This window comes from Rhinolophus sinicus, linkage group LG13 (genome assembly GCF_036562045.2).
Source record: "Rhinolophus sinicus isolate RSC01 linkage group LG13, ASM3656204v1, whole genome shotgun sequence".
NCBI lineage: Eukaryota > Metazoa > Chordata > Mammalia > Chiroptera > Rhinolophidae > Rhinolophus > Rhinolophus sinicus.
Window position 1 is genome coordinate 988,851 of NC_133762.1, and position 23,656 is coordinate 1,012,506.

Consider the following 23,656-nt stretch of genomic DNA (forward strand, 5'->3'; position numbering starts at 1 on the left):
GTGTCCCCTGGGAGGGCACAGTGCTGGTCTGAGCTGCAGCCAGAGGCCAGCGGGGCTGGGCTGCGAGAGTGAGGGCACGGGAATGGATATGTGCAAACAGTGCGTGCAGGGCTGGTCCTGTAGATACTTGGGGTCCTGATAAGGAGTTTGGGTTTGTTTTGCTAATTACGTTGGTAAACCTTTGAGGGTTTTAAGCAGAGGAGTGGCTTGGTAATATGTGTGTTTTATCAGCTGATGCCGTGACTGCCAGGTGAGAATGGTATGTGAGGAAGTCAGACAAGGTGTGGACAAGGCAGGAGACGAGGTATGACCACCATGACCCCGGGAAGGACGACAGCAGGTGGGACTGGAAGTGGCCTTAGCCACGGGAGTATCCTCCCCATAGCTTTGGGCTACTTGTCTCCTGTCACACACTGAGTGTCTGCCTTCGGTTGTAGTTCATGTTTAAATCCCAAAGTCCGTATGGATAGCGTATTTTTCTCCAGGTGTGAGTTTTAATCGACCTTACTGATCACGTTGACCTCACCCCTTAGAAGACTCCTGGGTGCTACAAGTATCATCAAACTTTGTTGTCTTGTTTGCTTGCTCTCAAGCACTGGACATGAGCACGGTGCCAAGCCCTGGCTGTGGAGCTCTAATCCAGCCAATGACCACTAGTGACTTCTAATGGACTGTTGTGTGAATCTCTGAGGGTCAGCAGTGTCCCCACAAAAGACATTTCTAAGGATGGCAAGCCTCGTGGCCAGGGGCACCTGAGGAAACCATCGAAAAATGACAAGAAAAACAGTGCTTTTGCTCTGAGAGTTTCTGAGCTTACAAACATTGATGCCACCCTTGGTGTTTTAACTTTTCAATAGCTTTTGAGAGGAGTTGCCTTTCCAGAATTCTTCATAGTTGAGGTCTCATATTTTCTTACAACCATCTTACTCACCGCTGTTAATGTGTTTTAAATTCACTTCTGTGTGTCCTGACCAGCTGTACAACTGGGCTGTGGAAACAGAACCTGGTCAGAATGCTCAGCCTTCCCACGTCTTCTGCTTTTCAACACCAACCCAGTGTAAATCAAACAGCAGAAGGAAAACAAGAATATTCGGAAGTTAGTTCTTTGATGACACTTCTTCTCATAGACAAGCACAGCGAACGAATCTCCTTGAATGAGGGGCAAGCTGTTACTTCCGTTTTACTAGTGGCAGTTTCTTGAGCCTTGTATGTAGACAAAATGCTGATGCTTCGTTTCCACCATGTCCCTGCTTCTCTCTCCCGGCAGATGGCTACACCACCGATGACATTGAGTTTTACTGGCGCGGTGGCGACAAAGCTGTCACCGGAGTAGAGAGGATTGAGCTTCCTCAATTTTCCATTGTGGAGCATCGTCTGGTCTCGAGGAATGTCGTCTTTGCCACAGGTAAGCCCTGCGTCCACTCCCACTGCTGGGCTGACGGTCTCATTATGATAGACCCTACAACTGACTCACAGCACTGGGTCCTCCATCGTCAGTCATTCAGCATGGTAGTTGCCCTTTCCTGTCCCTAACGGAACTGGGAAGCTTTGATGGGTAGAAAGGATGACCTGACAGTGAGAGGCTCCCTGGGGCCTTATTGAGAAGTGAAAAGACTGAGGGTGAATTTAACCAACCCATGTTTGATAACGTAAGCAGCTCTCATTCTGGGCAGATGTAAGGCCCCTGATGGCCTTGGAGGCAGGAAGGAAGGGGACAGAGGAAGCCTGAGGAGGTGGGTGCTGCTCTCCCAGAGGGCCGAGACCTCCCCCTTCTGGGCTGGCAGGAATTTGGACCACCTGCAATTAGAGGTGCCTCTTCACACACCGTCACCTGGTGGAGGCTGCCCTGGCCTGGACGTCATTGTCACCTGTTTCAACTGTCCAAAGACTGCGCAGGTGTCTTCTGCTCTCCTGTTTGTCCTTGCTGAGGGTTTATTAAATAATAACCACATGCATTTCTCGGTGTTTTTACTGAGTGCTGTATATTGTAACTGAGATAATAAACAGAAGTGCTTTGCAAACTATAAGGTATTATAAAGACAACCACTCTGGGTTGAAATGCTCAGTGAAGGCAGAGCTGGGACGTCCCAACTCTCCTGTCATTATAGCTTAAACAACCACGAGTGGGTGCGACTTAGCCCCATTATGAGGCCGCAGCCTGCTCTCTGGGCCCCTGGCCTCTGGCTGGAATACCTGTGACCCACGGCTACCCGCCTCCCTCGCCAGGCCACCTCCTACTCACTTTTGAGCTGAATCTGGAGGCCACTTCCTCTGGGAAGGTTTTGGAGCCTGCTGTGCCCGTGCACTGTCTCCCCAGGCTGGGTGACGTGGCTTCTCTCCATGTCCACGGTAGTGCACGGACCCTTAGGAGGGACCTGTCCAAGCATGCCTTACCTCCTCCATGTCCCCACCTGTGTAATGCCTGACCACAGTCACTGGGAAGTGACGAGTTAAGCACCAACTTCCCTCCTCTCCACCCCAGCCTCTAAAAACCAACGGAGAGATCCCAAGTACAGACAAAAGCTGCAACTTTTAAGGTGCGTTCCCTCATCTTTTGCGAGATGTGTTGCAAATGTCCCTGCAGTCTCTCCAGAGGGGAAGCGCCAGGTGCTTGCCTCGGGTGGACAGTGAGAGCCAGCAGAACCTGGGCTTACCAGCAAGCGACAGTTCCCGCAACCAGGACTGCTGTGTGAGGCCCTGAACAAACGAGTGCATTGCTTTTAAACCTGGGGTTCAAACTGTTCTGTGCTCGGAGTGATCTGAGCCAAAATCTGCTTGGAATACAGGTGGTATCCTCTCAGTGAATTAATCTCGCCCATGCCTGCCTTTGTTTGCACAATTGCAGTGTGGATATGAGGTGTTGCCATGAGAACCTCTTATCACATTGTCAGGTACCTCATCAGAAAGCCTGATGACATGTCTGTGGAGGGCGTTGTGCTTCTACAGGAACCTGTAGAAGGCCTGGAATGGCCTTCCTGAATCTTCTAGTTCAAAGCACCCAAGGCCAGTCGTTTTCTTTTAAGTATGTAGGTGGTAGAACATACCCGAAACACGTGTGGAGAAAATGACACTGCAGGTGTGGGGGAGAATATTTGAACTACGCACAGACCCATCAGACCATCGGAAGGCAATGTCATGTCTTCTTTCCAGTGTTTTCCAAGTTTCTGCCTTTGCAGGGTACAGCCAGGGGCTCCAGATGTCAGCTATCTACCTCTAATCCCTCAAAGAGCTTGCACTTTTAAATGATTCTAATTTGCCTGTTTACATAGAAATGCCATAAGTCACATTATTTAAAAAATATTATAAAGTGAAATATCATGTAAATTTATTTCCCTCTCCACAAGTGTTCTGAATTAATGCAATTTCGATGGTGAACTGGGTTGAAGGACTCTCTAGCTTGAGAAAGAACAAAGGCTCTGGAGAGGCAGAGTCCATGTTGACGATACAGCGTGACTCCTTCTCGGGGTGTAGACATGGGGCTGCCACCCCGAGTCTCCAGGACAGTGGCTGGAGGCAGGCCGGGAGTGGGGATGCTGAGAGAGGCATTTAGGATGCAGAGTTTCAGGAGACGCTCACTCTCAGGTCATGTGAAATTTTGTGCCTCGTCCTCCCGCCCTCATCCTGTCCCTTTGAGGACCTTGTAGATGGCTCCTCGCCGTGGTTTTCCCTGGGCTACAGTCCTAATCCGTGTCAAGGATAATAGGGTTTTGTCGGCTACAGGATAGGGAGCACATCCCAAGGGAGTCAGGAATATTCACTCAACAATTGACATGAGCTGGAGCCAGGCCTGGGACCCTCGGATCAGAGAGGAACAAGGACATCCTGTCCCCAGGGTTCTCCCTGGGCCTTCCTGGTTCCAGCATGTTCCACGTGGTCTCTTATGTAGAGGGGTGTTTAGCATTAACTAACCATAGTAAGAGATCGTGCTTAAATATGTTTAACTCTTTTGCTGCGTTAATTGATTTCAAGTTTTTTTTCCAAAATGTGTCAGAAACCCACAAAAAACAAAAAGTTGATATTTTTACTACTTTATGCATTTGATAATAACAATTTGAGCAGCTTTGTATATAAATGACATTATTTTTACGTATAAAAATTTCCCATTGGTATTCATCATTCTTGAAAAACATAAAAATATGGAAAAATGTACCTCTGCTTTCCTCAACTTCCTTTCTAGAACACTGACCAGATATTTTGTGTTTTACTTTTGAGTGACAATTCTCAAAACAAGGAACAGCACACATTGCTGGTTTCCAGGACACATAGCACAATAACACGTGGCTTGTTTTCGTTGGCAAACACCTTGCGTGTTGTTTGCCCACTGCGAGGGCACAGTGCTGCACACGCAGCAATCAGGCTGCATTTTCTCGTCCTCACATTGCCAAGGAAAATGGCGCGCTGTCAGCCTAATTTCTTTTGTGCAGACCTCCTGCAACTCCTCTTATTTCCATCTATGCTTGAAACTACATCTAATAATACCTCTATAACTTTTTCCCTGAATTTCCGCTGGCTCAATTTATTGTTAGGGATTTTTTTTTTTTTTTTTCTTTTCTAAAGATTTTACTGGGGAAGGGGAACAGAACTTTATTGGGGAACAGTGTGTACTTCCGGGACTTTTCCAAGTCAAGTTGTTGTCCTTTCAATCTTAGTTGTGTTTTCAATCTTAGTTGTGGAGGGCGCAGCTCAGCTCCAGGTCCAGTTGCCAGTTGCTAGTTGCAGGGGGCGCAGCCCACCATCCCTTGCAGGATTCAAACCAGCAACCTTGTGGTTGAGAGGACATGCTCCAACCAACTGAGCCATCTGGCCACCCGGGAGCTGAGCGGCAGCTCATTGACTTCATTCTGGTTGTGGAGGGCGCAGCTCTCTGGTCCATGTGGGAGTCGAACTGGCAGCCTGGTGCCCAGAGCTCGCACTCTAACCGCATTCTAGCCACCCGTCTGGCCCTTATTGTTAGGGTTTTGAATGTTGTAACATACACAAGGTCTGACAAGTAAGTTTGCAAACTTTTCTAGGATGAGTTTGTGAACTTAATTGTCAGACCTCGTATACATATATATGTATTTATACACATACATTTATATACATATATATATACCCATTTACAAAGATATTGCTTGCAAAATAGATGCCCCTTGAATTTCAACATGGACTCATCCACACACAATTCCTTATTGCTATTATGAGTGGAAATAGATGTATCCTTCACTAAATCTATTATGGGCTTGATTTTTGCAAGCCTATCAGTCTTTGAAGATTCATCATCATTATTGGAAAAATGAAGGAAGGACCTAATTAGGTGATATTCATCCCTTCTAAAAACAGGGTTAAAACCAGGAGTTTGAGTCAACCAATAGGCATCCTGAAAATATGACGCTAATGTTAGCTTGCATACCAACCCCATCCCAATTTCAACAGCTACAAATGCCTTAGGTGTTTCTTGTTCTTGCATGTTGCCGGCAGCACTCATGGATTTCAGTGCTGTTTTCAAGCGCCTGCGAATATACTCAAACTCCACAGTAGAAGGAAAAGCTTTTTTCAGCTCGTGGTGTAAACTAGAATGCCACAGATGGAAATATTCATTCGGATATATCTGGCCACCCTGGCAAAAATGTTAAGAGTGTTAGACCCCAGAGTTCAGAGCTAACTCTGAAACTTGTATTGTGATTGGCAGCACGTTATAACCTCTCTAAAAACAGAGATATTAATTACATCTATTTGGTAGGGTTGTTGAGAGGATTACATGAGTTAGAATAAGTAAAAAGCCTAAAATAGTCCCTGATCCATAGTAAGCAGAAAATTCGACTGCTATTACTAGGCATATGTTCAACCCTAATCAAATGAATCATTTTCACAAAATTGGTACTATATAAATTAATGACATTATCTTCAAATATTTCCGGTACTAAAATAGTATATGTTAAAAGAAGAATTCACATAAAACCTCTTTGTACATGGGGAGGGAATTAAGTAGCTTTGCCCAGAAGGAGGGAGCTATATTCGCAAGAGTGTTTTAAAGACAACAAAGAAATGACTGAGTTAGTTCCTATCAACAAGTAATTATTCAGTTCCTACCACGATTCAGCGAATAGGGTTTGGAAGAAATATTTACACCTCCTTACAATTTGGAAGAAAATAAGGCAAGACGTTATTATTCACTCTGACTTCCAGCCATAAGTGGCGTGCTGTATTATAATTTATAGCGCCTTGTTTTAAAGCTTTTTCACTCATGCCTCTTGCAGACTGCTAGTTGACAATTTTATTAGTCCAAGTTAAAGTATAGGAAACCTGAAGCTCAAGAATACTAGTGATTTGACCACATTTACAGATTAAAGTCAGGGAAGCCAGATTAGTCCTCAAGGATCCTGACAAGTAGGACCCTTGATGAGTCTGTTTTGACAAAAATTTACAAATCGGTTTTTCAAACTTTTAAATGGTCATTTTCCACATTTACATATTAATGTCATAAGGGTTCTTACAAAACGTGTGAATGGTTGGAATAACAAACTCTGTCCACAGTACCCAAGGGCAATGTCTGTGTGGCCCCCTCTTTACCTGCCTGTGTTAATGGGCCATCAGTTCCTGACGGCAAAGCTTACTCATATGCAACTTTCTAAATACCGCTGTTGGGTTGGAGGCCTCCGAAGACCTGGAGTTGCTTCATCCAGCACCCAGAGCTGCTCAGTGGCTGATCACCTTCCAGCCCATCCTGCAATTTGCTGCCAGGTTGGTGGCCTGACACCCTTTTCACAAAGCCACTACCCAGCTCCGGGACCTTTGATGACTTCTTTGTCTGCAGCATGGAGTCTGGGCTCTCTCACCATGAACCCAAGTCCAGCTCCAGCCTCTCCTTGTCAGTGGCTCAGAAGCGTCCCCAACATGAGCCTTTGTCAGAGGTGCTGCATTTATCTTTTTCTCTCCTCCAATCACTCACTCCTAGATTTTTGCTCCTGTTACAGCCCCATTTGATATATATTTTCTTCCTTTTTTTTCTGTCCAAATCCAGTACATTTATCAATTAACAGCTGAAACACCAGCAGCTCTGCTTGGCCTTCCTTGAGTGTCTCTGACAGTTATCTTTTTTCTTTGGAAAACTTTGAGTCACACACTGTATCATTTCTTTGTCGATGGCCATATATTATTGCTCTCATTCTCCTGTATAGCCAACATTTAATAAACATCTTCTGAATGAATTTTTTGCTGAGGACTTCCACAAGTGCCCAAACCCCAAATATAGGTTCTTCTCAAAAGGCAGAAAAGAAGAAAAAGAGAAAAAAACATTTTCATTAGGCCCATTGCATGTCATTCACTATTTAAATCAACTGGATTCCTTGGAAAGTTCTAGATCTATTACCAATATTCCTTCTTGATCCAGAACTATATTTTTTTAATGAAAGAGTTTATAAGGCAAATACTCAGATTATTCTTTGGCACCTACAGTGTATAAAATTAAGCCAAACCTGAAAACATGCATGGATAAGTCATTCCAAGAAAGAGAAAGGAGGCCAGATCAAAAGGAAAGCAGTGACAGAGGGGAGTCTCTCCCTCCTGCAGCTCTGTTACCTAGATGTGAGATGACAGATTTTTTATTTCTGCTTTAACCACTTAAATAAAGAATGTTTTTACTCTGGTCAATAGATGTCCGCTTAATGTGTGATCTAGTTCTCTACAACTCATTAGGGATTTGTGGTTGAATTTTAGGAAATAGTGAAAATGTCTTTTTAAAGTAAATGCAAGCTTAAATCAGTCTTTGAAATTCTTTTGATTGAAACATGAAAAAAATACTGGTCTTCTATATAAACGTTGGGAATGGTGTAAGAAATTTTCACTTTTAAACCTGTTCTAGATAGAAAATCCATAATCATGTAAAAGTCGGGAACTGAAAATTTCTCTCAAAAATATTTAATAAAGCAAATATTGTATTGTTTTCTAATGACTGAACTTAAACGAGGGACTCAAGTAATAAAGGGACATTTTTCATTCTCTTACCTAATTCCCATTTAGCTGAACATAATAAATATACACGTGTTACTGAAGCATTTGCCAACAATATTCTGTTGAATGTCCTTAAAGCAAATAGATCCCAATGCATTAAAAACTATGTGACAATTTAAGTAAATTGTCAAACCTTGCTTGGTGGACCTTCCTATAGGCGATAATTAATTAAGCAAGACACTCCTAGGAAGATTTAGAATTTTCCTCCTGCTTTATTTTTTTATACATGGAGAGACCTAGATTTTAATGACTTTAATGATAATTTTTATAACCACTCTGTATGAGCAGATCCAGAAAAATATTCAAAATGTAAATGTAGTGCTAAGTCAAATACCAGAAAGTGAACAATCACGTAACTGCCATCAGGTTCGAAAGGAGAATGTTGCTGGCACTCCAAGTCCCACAGAGACCCCTGCTCATTTTCTCACCTCCCACCTTCCCAAAGGGAACTGCTATCCTGCCTCACTATAGTTAATTTTGTGTTTTTGAATCTCTTTTAAAAATTAGTTTCAGGTGTACAAAACAATGTACTAGTTAGACATTTACACCCCTCACAAAGTGATAACCCACCTCCCCCAATCTACTACACCTCTGACATCATATGTAGCTGTTACAATTCCATTGACTCTATTCCCTATGCTGTGCTCCACATCCTGTGACTATATATATATTAAATTACAGTTGACATTCAGTACTGTTCAGCTTCAGCTTGAGGTGTACAGAGCAGTGGTCAGGCACCCACATCGTCCATGAAATGGTCGTAAGACAAGTGCCCATCTGATACCCTAAGAAATCTTTACAACATTATTGATTATATTCCCCAAACTGTCTTTCGTATCCCTGTGGCAATACCGTGGTTACCAATTTGTGCTCTCTAATCCCCTCACCTTCTCCCTCGTGTTTTTGAATCTTATTCATGGGATAATGGAGTTTGGGTTATTTTGTGACTGCTTTCTTTAACTAAATGTTGTGTCTGTGAATCCCTCCCACGTCACTGGGGTTCTTTTCTTTTCCTTGGTGTACTACTGTGCAAATACATCACAATTCATCTATCCACTCTACTGCAGGTAGATTTACAAGTAATGCTATTGCGCACAACCTTGTACCTGTTTTGTGTGACTATATGCGCACATAAATATATACACTTAGAACTGTGGGTGTTCAAGCTTAATGATGTGTCAAGCTGTTTTCCAAAGTGGTTTTACCAGCTTACATTCATACTAATAATGCGTGAGTCTTCCATTTGCCCTACATCCTTGCTAACTTTTCAGGTGAAGTTGACTGCTGGGTGTTGGGTGCTATCTTGTGGTTTTAAAGTCATTGCTCTGAGCGTTAGTCAGACTGAGTGCCTTTTCCTGTTGGCTATTTGGAGATCCCCTTTGGTGGATTACGTGTGCAAGTCTCTTTTGTGAATTTTCTGTCATTCATTTATTGGAGCGACTTATACATTCTGGATGCCAGCTTATTACAGGTTGCTGTTTCATTGAGACTTCCAGTCCACCTAAAACTGGTTTTTCTGTGAATGGTGTGTTGTATTCCTCAGGTTTCATTATTTCCCACAGCACTGTTGCTCTGCAGCAATGTTTTTGTCATAAATTGTTTGCATGTGCATGGATCTGCTTTGGGACTTTCCAGTCTATACCGTGGGTTTATTGATTTATCTTTGTATCCTTACCTCACCGTGTTAATTACTGTCACTGTAACTAGAGCAGATCCTTGCTTCTCCTTCTTTTTTATTTCCTATTGACTTGATGACTTTGGGCCCTTTACATTCCCATATAATTTTAATAATCAGTTCATTAATTTGTATTTAACAGTGGTTTGACTTTTTTTAAAGAATGTATTAGTTAGTTTAATGAAAAGTGACATGAGTATAATCTTCCAATCTGTATATATTTTCTCTCTCCACTTATTTCAGTTTTCTTTAATTTGTCTCAATAACATTTTAGAGTTTTCTGTATGGATAGACATTTTGCACATCGTTGTTAAAGTTTTGTAGGTGTTTGATGTTTTCTGATGTAATTATAGATGGTAAAATTTTTTACCATGATTTTGTGTTTGTTATTGCTATATGAGAATATAACGATTTTGTATTGAACAACCTTGCTAAAGTATTCATTACTTCTGATGACGTATCTGAAATGATGTTTTTGCCTCTTCCCAGCACTGCAGGGACCTTTGTGCACTCTGACTCCACGTTTCCTCATTCTGATTTTTATGAGCCACTGTTATTATGTACTACATATATATATATGCCAGGAGTGCCAAAAATGTATGCACATTTTAAGGAAGGAAAACTGTATTAAAATTGTAATACTCAATATATACCGATAACAAAAGATGAACACAAGTCATGTTTGACTTCTGCAATTACAAGAGGTGCTCAAAGTGGTTACCATTAGTATAATTTTAATACAGTTTTTTCCTTTCTTAAAATGTTTATACATTTTTTGGCACCGTGTGTGTGTGTGTGTGTGTGTGTGTGTGTGTGTGTGTGTATAAAATCATACATGATATTGTTAAATGAAGCAAATATTCATTTAGATGAGATTATAAATATCCTCTTTTCTTTGTTATTTATTCTTTCCTTTATCTCCAGGTCTCGATCTGTAAATGTTTCCTTCTGCCCAATGAAGACATTTTAAAAATGTTTTCTTTAGTGTGAGTCACCTGGTCACAACTTTCTTCTAGGTATTTTTTTTAAAATCTGTATATAATTTTATATTATATTTATTCTTATAGGCTGTATTTGCTGGTTACAGAAATCTAGGTTGGCATTTCTTTCCTTTTCCGTTAAAAGACAACATTTCATTGTGTCTGACTCCCATTTCTATTGAAAGGACACTTCCTGGTTTAATTGGTGCTATTTTTTAATTAATCTAGTTTTTCTCCCCCTCTCGTTGCTTTCATGATTTTTCTGTTTTTCTTTCATTGGCATCTATGATGTGCCAGGCTATTGTTTTCTCTCTAATTACTCTTTTTGGAGTTTGTAGAGCTTCTTGAATCTTTTACTTGTGGTCTTTCAGCAGTTTTGGAGCATAGTCAGTGATCACTGCAGTTGCTTTACTCTTTCTCTCCTTTTCTTCTAAAATTTGTGTTCCACTTCTAATAATTATGGTGTTAGATCTTCTCATAACCACCTATATATCTGACCCTCTTTTCTGAAATTTTGATTTTATTTCTCTTCATGCTTCAGACTCTGGAAATTTTCTTCTGATTTTTCTTTCTGTTCAACAATTCTCTCTCCCGTTCTGTGGGTTGTCTTCTCATTTTCTTGATGTGGCAGAATAATAGTTTGTAATTTTGGTGAAGTATAACTTACCTATTTTTTTTTCACTTGTGATCATCTTGCCCTGATTTTATACATGAGGAAATTGAGGGTCTGAGAGGATAGTTAGTCAGCTTCCCAAAGGAGTAGTTCGAATAAATCATGAGGGTGAACCTAGGTGGTTCAGACACCCCAGCTCTTTGTGCCAGTGTCACGCGATAGAACATTCTGCATTTACTGTGGAGGGTCAGGATGAGAATCACTACCTGGGTGAGAATCTTTGAAAAAGATATTTGAGCCCCGGTCCTGTTTTTCCTCTTTCTCTTTCCTGTTTTATGTATATACATCTCTTTTTCTTCATGGATTTTTGGAATGTATAATAATTAAGGTGACTAGTAATGGGAGTGAGAAAATTAGTCACTCTGTTTTGAATTTTTGGTTGTATTACAAAGTAGAAAGATAGGTTATAAATGAATGAGGTATATGAGAAAGACCCAAGAGCAGCAGTGAGCACTCACAAAGCTTCTTAGGCGATGATGAGAGAGCTGCGCATAGTGGCTGCTTTGGAGGGGAGATGCACATGTACAACGTCTGACAAGCTCACGAACTTGTTGCAGCGATGTTGCTGACCGTTTTTGATATCAGAGGGATTATTCATTATAAATTTGTACCAATTGGACAAACAGTTAACCAAGTTGACTATTTGGAAGTGCTGAAAAGGCTGCGTGAAGAAGTTAGACGACCTGAACATTTCGCCAACAATTCATGGCTCTTGCATCACGACAGTGCACCAGCTCACATGGCACTGTCTGTGAGGGAGTTTTTAGCCATTAAACAGATAAGTGTATTGGAACACCCTCCCTACGCACCTTATCTGGCCCCCAATGACTTCTTTCTTTACCCAAAGATAAAGGAAATATTGAAAGGGAGACATTTTGATGACATTCAGGACATCAAGGGTAATATGACGACAGCTCTGATGGCCATTCCAGATAAAGAGTTCCAAAATTACTTTGATGTGTGGACTAGGCATTGGCGTTGGTGCATAGCTTCCCAAGGGGAGGACTTTGAAGGTGATTGTAATGATATTCAGCAATAAGGTATGGAGCACCTTTTCTAAGGTGAGTAAACGAACTTGATTGCCTGACCTCATATGTAGGTCAACTCTCTGCAGTTGCTAAAATATCAGCTTATTACTTTATAATAGATTTGGGTGACTCTTCTCCCTCCACCAAGGTGACATGATACTTGATGTCCACATTTTTATGAGTTCTCCAACAATATTAATGCCTTGGACAGTGGTATTGATTTAGACTGAATTGGCGATCCAGAGCCTTGCTTTTTGGCCGTCACTTTTAGTGCATGTGGGAAGGAAGGGCTGATATCAGCATCTTCACCAGACAGCCCTGTATCGGAACAATGCACTTGTGCTCAGGGTCTGTCCTTCTGTCTGTTGGCTCAGCATCTACTTGGGAACCTGACATGTCTGCATTGGTACGCAGGCTTTGGGGCTGTGCCTTTCTGTTGTAATTTTTAAGCTTGTGTTGCTGTTTTGAAGGGGATATCTTGATGCAGCTAACACACCACTTCTCAACTTTAAATTATTAGCCACAAGCTATGACCAGGGGGGAGTTTTCCCCTGAGACACCACACACATTACGGCTGTCGTCGTATCAGCGTAGGACTTTGTCTAACAGAGCTACAGAAGATTTTTCAAAGCTCTTTAAGATGCAAATCAAATGGCAAAAGTCTTTGCTTAGGACGAGTCTTGACATCCCTGAGCATTCTGGTGTTTGGGAACATTCTGAGGCTCTATCTCGTGGCATCTTGAAAGGCTTTCCTTCAACTGGTCCTGTTGGGTCCTTTACCTTGAAGCCCCTTCTGCTTCCTGCCTGGAAAGAATCTGATTCAACCAGGAGTATCTCAGTTTATACATTGTGGACCCTCTTCCTCGTCAAGAAACCTCATGCTCTAGAATATTTTGTATCTCCACTGAAGTCCTTCCCTCTGCTTAACCAAGGCCAGTTCTGCATGACTCTATCTCTGACTTGGGTTAAGAGCTAGTTGACAGCATAGACTCTCTTATGCATTTCCATGTCTGCTCACCATTCCCACCTCTGGGATCATGAGACTGGAATGTGTGGGGCCTATAGTGAATGCCTGAAACATCTGTGGATTTGAAGTGACACTTCCCTTCCAACAAATAGGATGCGTTCACTAAACAAATATGCAAGAAAATGGTATATTTTCTTAATTCTAAGTTTTGTGTTAATGAGTATGTTGGCAAAATTTCAGAGATTTCAAGGGATTTTTGAAATCAGGTTAGTATTCCCTTCCTCAAGGACTAGAATGTTCTTCCAAATGTCTGACGGTGCCCTCCTGTCATTGGTGCCCGCATTGCAGGAGGCAAATGTCCCCAACAGAGTGTCAGCCCTACTTCATGACATGGGTACCGATATTTGCTGCTGTTGGAAACAGTTTCTCTGAAGAAGATGTACTTTGCAAATGTTAAGAAAGTTGACTTGGAAAATGGAAAGTTGGGGAATATGATAGCTCACATTATCATTCAGAAAAGATTGGCTGCTTTTCCCTGGGAGAGGACTAAACTGTATGTCCAATGACATAAAGCTTAATGACAAGACTTGTTCTGAACAATGAAATGTAAGGGAAAGTATTGTGGCACTTCTGTTGCTATGTCCAGCTGTGTTCCAAATAGTGAAGGAAGGATTCCCGGGAGACGTGGCATTTGGCCAGGGCCTTGAAGTACGGCTAAGGGAAGACGTGTGTTAAGGAGGGGAGAGTATGAAGCAGCAGAGGCAGGAAAGATGGACAATGATTTCGAGACAGTGAGGATACTCTTGGGCTAGCAAATGTTATGCTTAATGCAGAGGCATCGTGCAATATAAAACTGAAGTCAATTTGGGAAAGCATTTGGAAAAACTAAAATTCCTAGGTGAGCATTTGAGTTTTTAGAAAGCAATGAGCCAGAGAAAACTTTGGGTATGGGATGACAGGGGGTGCTCCCACTGTCTTTCTGGAACGTGTGGATGGAGCAGAGGGCTAGGTACCTGGATAGGGCGGGGCCCTGAGGAGGCGCTGACCGGGCTCCAAGGTACACCTGTCGGTGATCTACATACATGTGGGGTGGGGTGTGGGATAAAACAATAGGGTGTGTCAGATCTCTGTCAAGGAAGCTTATTCCGTTGATGGTGCTGGAAAAATTGGTTAGCTGGAATAAAAATCAACGTACTCCTTCACTTCATATCACATACTGAAACAATTGCCAACTCCCAAAGTAGATTTGTGGTTAGATCTCAACTGTGAGCTTAGCTAAAGCCTAAAAAGAAGCTTTAAAAATAACAAGGAGAAAAAATGGTGTGGTAGACTCAACTATATTCAAGAATTTAAGTATTTATATATCCCCCCTTCCTCAAACCCATTACAAGTTGTGAAACAGCTGGAAAAATGCTTGCAGAGAATATAAACTAGGGCTAGTATCGAAAGAACCTAAATGAATAGGGCAAAACATCAAGAGGAAAAAGAAATGAGAAAAATGAGTCAATACTATAATCTGATCATTTATGAGATTAAATACAGAGGAAATCACACATTTATGAAGTATTCAGTTAAAGAAAGTGATTGAAAGGACAAATTTTCCCAAGGAAATTAGCAGAAGTTATTTTTTAGAAATTACATAGTATCGTCATGTTTGCAAGGTGATATACTCACAGGTATTTCTATAACATGCTCGTAGTGGAGTGTACACCGGTGTGATAATTTTGCAAAGTAATTTGGCAATACAGATCAAAAGGCTCAAACATTGGCCTAGCAATGCCTCTTTTGGCATTTTCATCATATTCATCCTAAGGAAATAAGTCTAAATATAGCAAAAGGAGTCTACTCAAAGATATTCTTAGAGTATTATTTATAGTTTTGCAGAACTGGAAAGAACCTAAAGTTACATTAAGGAAAATGTATTTATAGAGTACATGTGTATATATTTAATGTGCACATATGTGTATACGTGTATATACATTCGAAATAATTTTAAATTATGTTTACAAATAGTTTATAGTAAGTGTGAAAATGTTTATTTTATGACTACGATATGATATATGCATTTGATCAGAGCCATGTAAAGAAAACCACACATACACATGCACACGCGCACACAGACTGGAGGAAATTTCCCAGATTGCCAGCCTCTTGTGCTGGGTCTTTCCAGTTTATGTAATTCTGGCTGAAAATGTGGTTCCCGCTGAAGGAAGAGCCTGGAGATAGAAGGCTTTCATCTTTATGGAAATGCAATAGTCACGTGAGTAAATCAGACTGCTACGGAAGAGACACGTAACCAGAAAGGGACGTGGAGTGAAGTTTGAGAAAGGCATATCCTTGGGGGCAGGAGACTAGGAACCTGCCAGGCTTGGAGCAGAAGGACATCAAGAAAAGTAAGGGGGAAAAAGAAAAAGAAAAGTAAGGGGTAGAGCAATGTCAGGAAGAACGCTATGTCCAGCAGTGAGGGGGGAGGGAGGAGGCTGAGAGGTTGATGGTTAGAGAAGCCCATTGGGTTTCCACTGGTTGACCTTCAATCAGCTTCATTAGAATCCTTAGGCGCTGAGCAGTTTGGAGCCAATAAAGTGGACTCTTGAACTGGACAGGAGAAAACGGAAGCTACAGTTGCCTTGCTCCAAGAAAGACAAAATACAACCGAAGAGACAAATAGAAAGTACTCATAAATGTTTCCTCGCTCTGCATGGTGGTGTTGGTTGGGTTCCACAGCTGATCTGAGTGAGACACACACACACACATTGGAAGATTAGCACTCGGGTTCACCCACGAGAAAACGGACCAGGTGCTTTTTCAAGGCTCTTCTTAGCGCCTTTCCTGTGGTAGGAGCAGCGATCTCTGCCTACCAGGCTGCCTTCTGTGCCTGTCCAGCTCTCAGGGTGCCTGTCCAGCTCTCAGGGTGCCAGTCTGCCTAGGGTCAGTGCCTCACAAACTGTGTAGTGTCACTCTGGATGGCCTGATAGGGGACCACCGGCAAGAACCAATTGGCTCAATAAAGCCTTGAGCCATGCCTCCCCGTCTGTAGTAGAGAAGAAGGGGTCAGCCATTAATTGAAACGTAAATAAGGTATTTGGCATTATCCTGTATTCTTGTAAGCTAAAGGCCTTCCCCAAGTTTGCAGGAGTAGCTCTCAGCTGGGCATGGAGCCTTAGGAGACGATATTCATCGTTTCCTTACAAATAGACTGGAATACCTTGCCCTCCCAGTTCTTGCATAAACACCACCAGTGGACAGAAGCCAATGACACACTCCTGGACCACCCCTCCTTTCCTGGGCTTCTCAGATGCATCCTGTTGACCCCAGAAGTGGAAGCAAATTCTTGTCTGCCGTGTCTCCTCTCCAACGTAACCCTTGTCTGTCACTGCAGGTGCCTACCCTCGGCTCTCCCTGAGCTTCCGGTTGAAAAGGAACATCGGATACTTTATCCTGCAGACTTATATGCCCTCCATACTGATCACCATCCTCTCGTGGGTGTCCTTCTGGATCAACTACGATGCCTCCGCGGCTCGAGTCGCCCTTGGTAGGTGCCATTCTAAGGTGGTGCCGAGATGTAAAGTGACCGCATCGTTACACCATTAAGGCGTCCAAAGGCTAGAGTTTCAGCTACAGTTTCTGACACCAGTCTTGCCCATAGAGTCACTTTTTATCTTGAAACACCAATTTCATGCACGATTGCTTTGATGTGTTAATTTAATTATCAGGCTCAAATGTGAATTTTCATGCCCATGAAAGGGAAAATATGCTTGCCGAATATTTGCATAATAAAACTATTTTCAACACTAGTTTTAAAGCAGGGATTAACATTTCCTGTTCAAAATTATCCTGTGGCCCAGAAAGAAGACATAGTTAATTGTGCATTCTTCTTTTTTCAAGTCAGAAAAATAGTCAAATATTATAGCATGTAATTGGAATGACACAATTTAATGAGCTTTAAAATATGTGATTAGGTTCTGAGCAATTCATAAGAGCTCTGGTGATCTTTTCTGGCCACTGGTTATTTGACAACTGGATTATCAGCTCACGTTCAATAAATATTATAATTTCCATTATTATTTCTAACATATATTGATTATTCAGGGAAGGCTTATATTTCAGAAAGATTATTCTTTACTCAGCTAATTATTATGAACCTGCGTGGACAAAATAAATATTCAAATATATGTTGGGTAAGTACAGAGCTGAAGAGCACTTATCTAGTCCATCCCTCCTTTGGGTAGGGTTGATTTTTTTTTTTTTTTTTTTTGATTAAAGTTTATTGGGGTGAAAATTGTTAGTAAAGTTACATAGATTTCAGGTGTACAATTCTGTATTACATCATCTATAAATCCCATCATCTGTGTGTTCACCACCCAGAGTCAGTTCTCCTTCCACCACCATATATTTGGGTAGGGTTGAATTTAATTCCTGAAAGTGGAATTATCAATAACACTTTTAAAATTTATGGAAAAGAATTGTCAACATTTTGGGGGGGGGGGGGAAATTAACTTATAGAGAAGCAAGAGAATTCAGGGTTCCACTTATCCCTCTTTCCTCCTTTTTCTGTTTACCATCTTTCCCCAGGACTTTTAACGTTTTTTTTCTAGGAGAATATGTGTATATGTGTGCAAGTGGGTATCTGGTTTAGATCCACAAGATATATGACTTGCACAATTAGATTCAAGATTAGATTCTTTTCCCCCATGAAATAGCACAGAAACTTAGGTAAACTATTTCTAAAAGTGTTAGGGTCCCAGTTATTTTAACCCAGTTAGCTGGCTCCAGGACCCTCTTCTAAAAAAAAAAGCACTTTGAGAAAAAAGTATCAAAAAAACTGAAAAGTGATGTATTAATTGTTATGTATTTCTAGTGAGAATGGTAAGAAAAGCATCGCTAACAAAAATCTCCAGGATTTTTCCTACAGCCTGCAGACTTTACCACCCGCTCCCCCCACCCCAGCCCCTGTGATCTTTTCTGTAGGTTTTGCCTTTTTTTTTTTTTCAGGTTACTCTCAAACTATTTTCTCTTCTTCTCACCTGCCAGAGCTAAAATGAATTTGCAGGGGCAGATCCAAATTTTGCAGAACTGTTAGCTTATACAATTTCAAGGGCTCTCTTTAAGGAAAAGGATATAAAGCATAGGAGTCTAAAGTTCCTGGGACCCCTCCCCGAGTCTGGATGAGTCTGGATAAGGCCTGTGAAAGCAGAGCCCGGAAGCTGAAGCTTCCTGAGCTTCACAGTGAATTGGCCTCTGGCATTTTGTCATTACTGAGATAATTAGAAATAGGTGACCAAAGCACCATAATTACCTGGCACCAGGAGGAGTGAGGTGCAAACTTGTAAATTTTCTAGATAACCAAATTCTGTAGCTCTTTAATTGTAAGACAGTGTCTACCATGCTGTTAAATAGATAATCTGTCTGAAGTGGGTTGTGGTCAACCCAACCTCATTACAGGCAGGAAAGGAGGTTCCACTTGTTCTTAAAGACCCAGCATTATGTTGTAGACATAAATCATTCTGCTGTGGCTTTGCTGGGACAAAGGATGGTCTGCCCACAATTGCAGAAGTTTCACCGCTGAGGGGTGCCAGGTTCTGGTGGGTGTCAGAAGTCTGGGAGGTAGGTGCAAATGGCAGTCTCCAGTGCCAGGGGGAAACTGAAGCCTGGAGATCTAAAGGCAGCTGTGATCTTAGGGCCGTAGTGTCTGAGTAGACAGGACTCCCACTGGTGCAGCTCTCAGGGGACACCACTCCCCACGGCTGCCTTCTGCCCACACAGAATATGGCCTCTGAGCCTGGCTCTGCAGGGACTGGCAAGTGTCAACAGCTGACCTCCAATTGCTTAAGGAAAGGTATAGGGTAGGGTCACGAACACGCCACAATAACAACAACAATAATCATTTCGGCTGAAACTCTCTAAACACTCAGGTGCTGGGTTCTCTGCAAGGCCATTGATGTGGTCAGCTTGTCAGTTTTGCAGAAGTTCCATAGCATAACAGGGCGTGTCATTGTCCCCACTTTAGAAGCTATGTAACTGGTACAAAGTCATAGACTGAATGTCAGAGAGATTTTAACCCAGTTAGCTGGCTCTAGGACGCTCCTCCTTAACCGCCACAGGTGAGTCCTACGGTGTTAATAGACAGCACATGGAAAAGAGTTATTTGGTCTATTACAATGTAGAAACCATGCATTAAAAAAAGCCAAAAGGATAAGCAAGAGTTATTACTAATTATTATTACTGAGGGAGGCTCAGAGCCCTTAAGGTGTTAACGTGCGCCATGCCTCCTTAAGAGCTTGTGGCCATGGTTTGGAAGGCTTTGGTTGGAGCAATCCCCTCCGCCAGCCCCACTCCGGGTGTCTCATCTGCTACCACAACCTTTGAAATGCTTGGGGTGCTGTGTGCTGTTATCCTGAGTGGCTGCACCATGACTGAGGCACCTCCTTTGTAAATAAGTTCTCAAAGGTGCAGGTCTGCATGGGGTGGGGGTGGGGGGGCTCAGCCACCATCTGTGTAGAGCTGTGCCAGGGGCTCAGGGCGCCATGGGACCCGGTGCTGTCCGGGGGTGTCTCTTTTGAGAGGGGCGCCGGTTCTCCACCCAGCTGGCCTGCCCCACTTCTCTGTACACTTTGGGGTTGTACGTTTTCCTGCTGCCCAGTATCTGGCCCCTAGATCTGTTGAACTGTTAGTGTTAGAAGCCACCAGACTGCAAAGCTGGGAGTTGTAATTAGATGGTCTGCCTCAAAACTCTGACGTCCACTTACCAATGAATCATAGTAACGGGTGCTTCTGAAAGTGAAAACATATGCTAAAATAATTAAGGCCACATTATCTTGATCACAAAGAAGAGAACTAAGATAGCTTTTAATTCAATGATGCAAATCATATTTTTATTTCATAGTCGGCTTTATAAATGCAGCTTTTCAAATGCATTATTTATTAACATAATCTAAATGAGAAATTGTTTGTTTGAGGCTAACAATTTGTAGAAGGACTTCACAGCTGGGTAAAAGTACAAAGAGCACGAAAGGGACCATCCAGCCGTGTCCTGTCCTGCAATCCGACAGGGTCCCCTCTGAGAGCAGCAGTCCACGGCAAGGCTGCCAGAACCAGGCCTCTTGCCAGGAACTAGAGGCTATGGAACAATTACTTTTTCTGTAATGATGGCAGTAAATGTGATTATTTATTGGTGGTGGTACCAGTGCCAGTTCCCACTTATTAGGGCATCACCATTGCTTTGCGGGCATTGCAAGTAGACTTCACAGCAGCTCTCAATGATAGACCCATCAAAGCTCACTCAGATCACGCCACTGGGAAGTGGTAGAGCTGGGCTTTGGGCCTGGCCTTGCGGTCACGTGGTCTGTGTCGTCTAGCCTGTGAACCACTCCTGTCCACTACTGTCCACAGTATCTAGACAGGAAGCAAAACGATGGAAGGAACCAGTAAAGGCGTTGGTCTTTTAAACCAAGACTCATGTGAGCCCAAACTAGAAGGAGTGGAGTGCTCCCCCAAAACTCTTACTGGTAAGGAACCCCTTGAGCCTGCACTCACCCATTGGGGGTCCTCACCCATTGAAGGGTCATGTCTACCAGGCTGAGCGGCTGTGACATGTGCCGGCTCTGTCCCTATCCCCGTTCTTCCAGCCCATTTCCTGGGGACACCTACCGAGGCCTGTGTTATACACGTCCACTCAAAATAGTCAACTGGAGAACCAAAGCAACCACTTAAGCAATGCATGAAGTGTTCCAAATCCATTTGGGAGGGAAAAAGAAGCAGTGGCAGCAACATTACATGTTGTGGAATAACGGCATTTTCTCATTTATTTATAAACTCTAGTTATCCCATTGCCATTTTCAGGTTTTACAAGTCCCCAGGTGCAATGAGTTGTGTTTAAGGGGACTGGTAAATGTTCTGACTCCTTCGGTTTCCGTGTGTCCCCTAAGCGATCATGGTTTACAGTTCCACATAAAAAGGTTCTCAGTTCTCCAGTTCCTGCCTCTACCATCCATAGCAGTTCAGAGCCGGGACGAGGAGGGACGAGGACTGCTCTTTCGTGCCCTCCGGGTGGGCTCTGAGGCCTGTAGTTTGGAGGGGAGTCGGGGGGTCAGAGAAGCACCGCTGGTGGGACCACATGCAGAGGTGGCCTGGACTCGGCCCCACATCCTGGGAGCGCTGACCGCTGGGGCCTGCACTGCCTCCTGGCCGCAGCGACACGATGGTTTTCCGGATGCTGTGGCTGGAGAACCACGGCCTGACATAGCAACAAGGATGATGCTTTTTCTGTCCGTCGGGTCCTGGAAGACGCAGGCACAATCACATGGGTGGAGCTGCCTTGCTTCCTTGAGACGGCTTCATATTTTGAGAGTCTGTCTCCAGGAGAGACAGTCAGCTGCCGTGGTCACCGTCTCACCAACAAGGGAGCCATACAGGCCTCTTCTGCACGTGTGGCTTTGCTCAGTTCAACTAGCTCTGTTCATGTCACTAACCAAGGTGTCCCCTGCTCTGTGTGGCTTCAGATCATCCAATATGGATTCTTTGTACAGCAAGAACCCCACCCATTGCTACGGAAGGATTGCAAAGTGTGGTCTTTGCATGTTTTTAGGGACTAAACTCAGCTCCGTTAGAGTAACAATGAGATCATTCGCACACTACTATCTAAACAAATTCAGCATAAAGACATAAAAAGGGGGAGCCCATCAGTTGCCCCAAAGTATGGTGATGATTGATAGCTTGAATAAAACCATTAGCCCTTGACATCAGGAAACATGTCCTGAGCCCCTTGTGCAGACTCCGTCTTACAGAGGACGGAGTCGCTCTGTGTGACAGTTTGCCCTCACTACTCTTTGCGCTCAGGGCTGGATCGCATCCTTAGTTTTTGACATCGTTGCCTCTTCCTCTTGCTTCATAAAGGACTGCAGAAAGAATCGTTTTCTTCTGCCGGCAGGCTCTCTGAGCCGTCACTAACAGCCTCACCTGTTTCTGCTTTTCTGTAATCAGCCGTGAGGGTTGAAGTCGATACGCAAAGGCATATGTACTAGTTTTAAATGCATATTTGATGCTCTTAAGGGTGAACGTTAAAAACTGTTGCTGACTACACCTAAGAACTTAGTGATAATTTTAAAGTAGAATTGAACTTCCCTAAAAGTTTATATCACATGATGTGGATGAATTAAAGGGAAACGAGAAAACATAATCACAAATTTTATGCAAAACAGAAATGGCACTAAGGATTGGCCAACAGCGTCAAGAGTTCTTTTTAATTATAATTATTCACTCATTTAGTTTCAGTGACATCTCTTAGGAGTGTTTATCAGTGTAGCCAACAGCGGCCTTAGGGAGCCCCCTCGGTGTCATAGAGGAGAACCCTGTGGCCCAAGGCGTCAAACAAGTAGACACTCAGATGACAGCAATGCCTTGCCCTGTCACTGTCTTTCCTGAGAGTGCCTTTCATGTCCCTTAAGGGATGTCACTCAGCCCTCAGAGGCTCTGCGGCCACCCAGGAGGGATCTATGCTTTGGGACTGCCTTTGGGACAATGCCATCATTGACGCTATTGTAAAATCATGAGTAGTTTTTCCTTCTATCCAGTGATCGTCCAATATTTTAACTTACTGGTTGATTTATGAGTACTTAAAATGTTTGCATATTCACGTAGTTTCTCTGCAGACCAGGGGTGCAACGTAAATCTTAACCTTAATTTATGTGTGCTTAACCTCTGTTGGTTCCTGAGTTCCTTCTCTACCCAAGAGTTAGTCTCTGGTTGCAGTGCCTGTATTATGGTTATAGGCCTTGTGATATTTTGCAAGTTCACCCACTATTATTTGAATTTCATCAAGTGGAAGAAAGTCGGAATTCTTGGTAAGGAATCAGCTGTAAGCTTGACATCATTTCTCTTACTAAAGAGCTAGATTCCATTCCCCGAATGGCAAATCCCTTCTTATTTTTTTTTCTAAAACTAGAGTATTGTACTTAACGTAGAAGCTTGAAGGTAAGTAGAGAGTAAGATAACTAGTGTGCACCAATCTGGTGACACATTTTAGGGGAAAATGAAAATCCCCCCAAGTATGTGATATTTTTAATCGTTAAATGTTTTCACCTGTCAAGATTATAGAGCAGGAAGGTCATCAGCTATCATTCAATACAAGGCCTTTCAGTCTTGTATTACATCCACATTTAATTTGTTTTAAGATTTACATTCTAGATGATAGGAAGAGATTAGTAAACATATTTTCTATGTGCAGTTGGGGACCCATCAATTTAAGTTAAATGTGAATTTTCGACTGTGGGTGGTCGGCACCCCGAGCCCCCACATTGTATAAGAGCCAACTGTATTTGTTTGAAATTCTAAGATTTAATAGAC

The 23,656-nt window shown here is 42.7% G+C and overlaps 1 protein-coding gene across 4 annotated transcripts in view; it reads left to right on the plus strand.

Annotated features, from left to right (window-relative positions):
* The window catches only part of GABRB3 (gamma-aminobutyric acid type A receptor subunit beta3), a 167,170-nt gene that overhangs the window by 126,631 nt on the left and 16,883 nt on the right, over positions 1 to 23,656 (plus strand). For all 4 annotated transcript variants that reach the window (XM_074317239.1, XM_074317238.1, XM_019753228.2 and 1 more), the window contains exons 6-7: positions 1,268 to 1,405; positions 16,695 to 16,847. In XM_074317239.1, the coding sequence (XP_074173340.1) occupies positions 1,268 to 1,405; positions 16,695 to 16,847 (291 nt within the window). The remainder of the gene's footprint in view (positions 1 to 1,267; positions 1,406 to 16,694; positions 16,848 to 23,656) is intronic.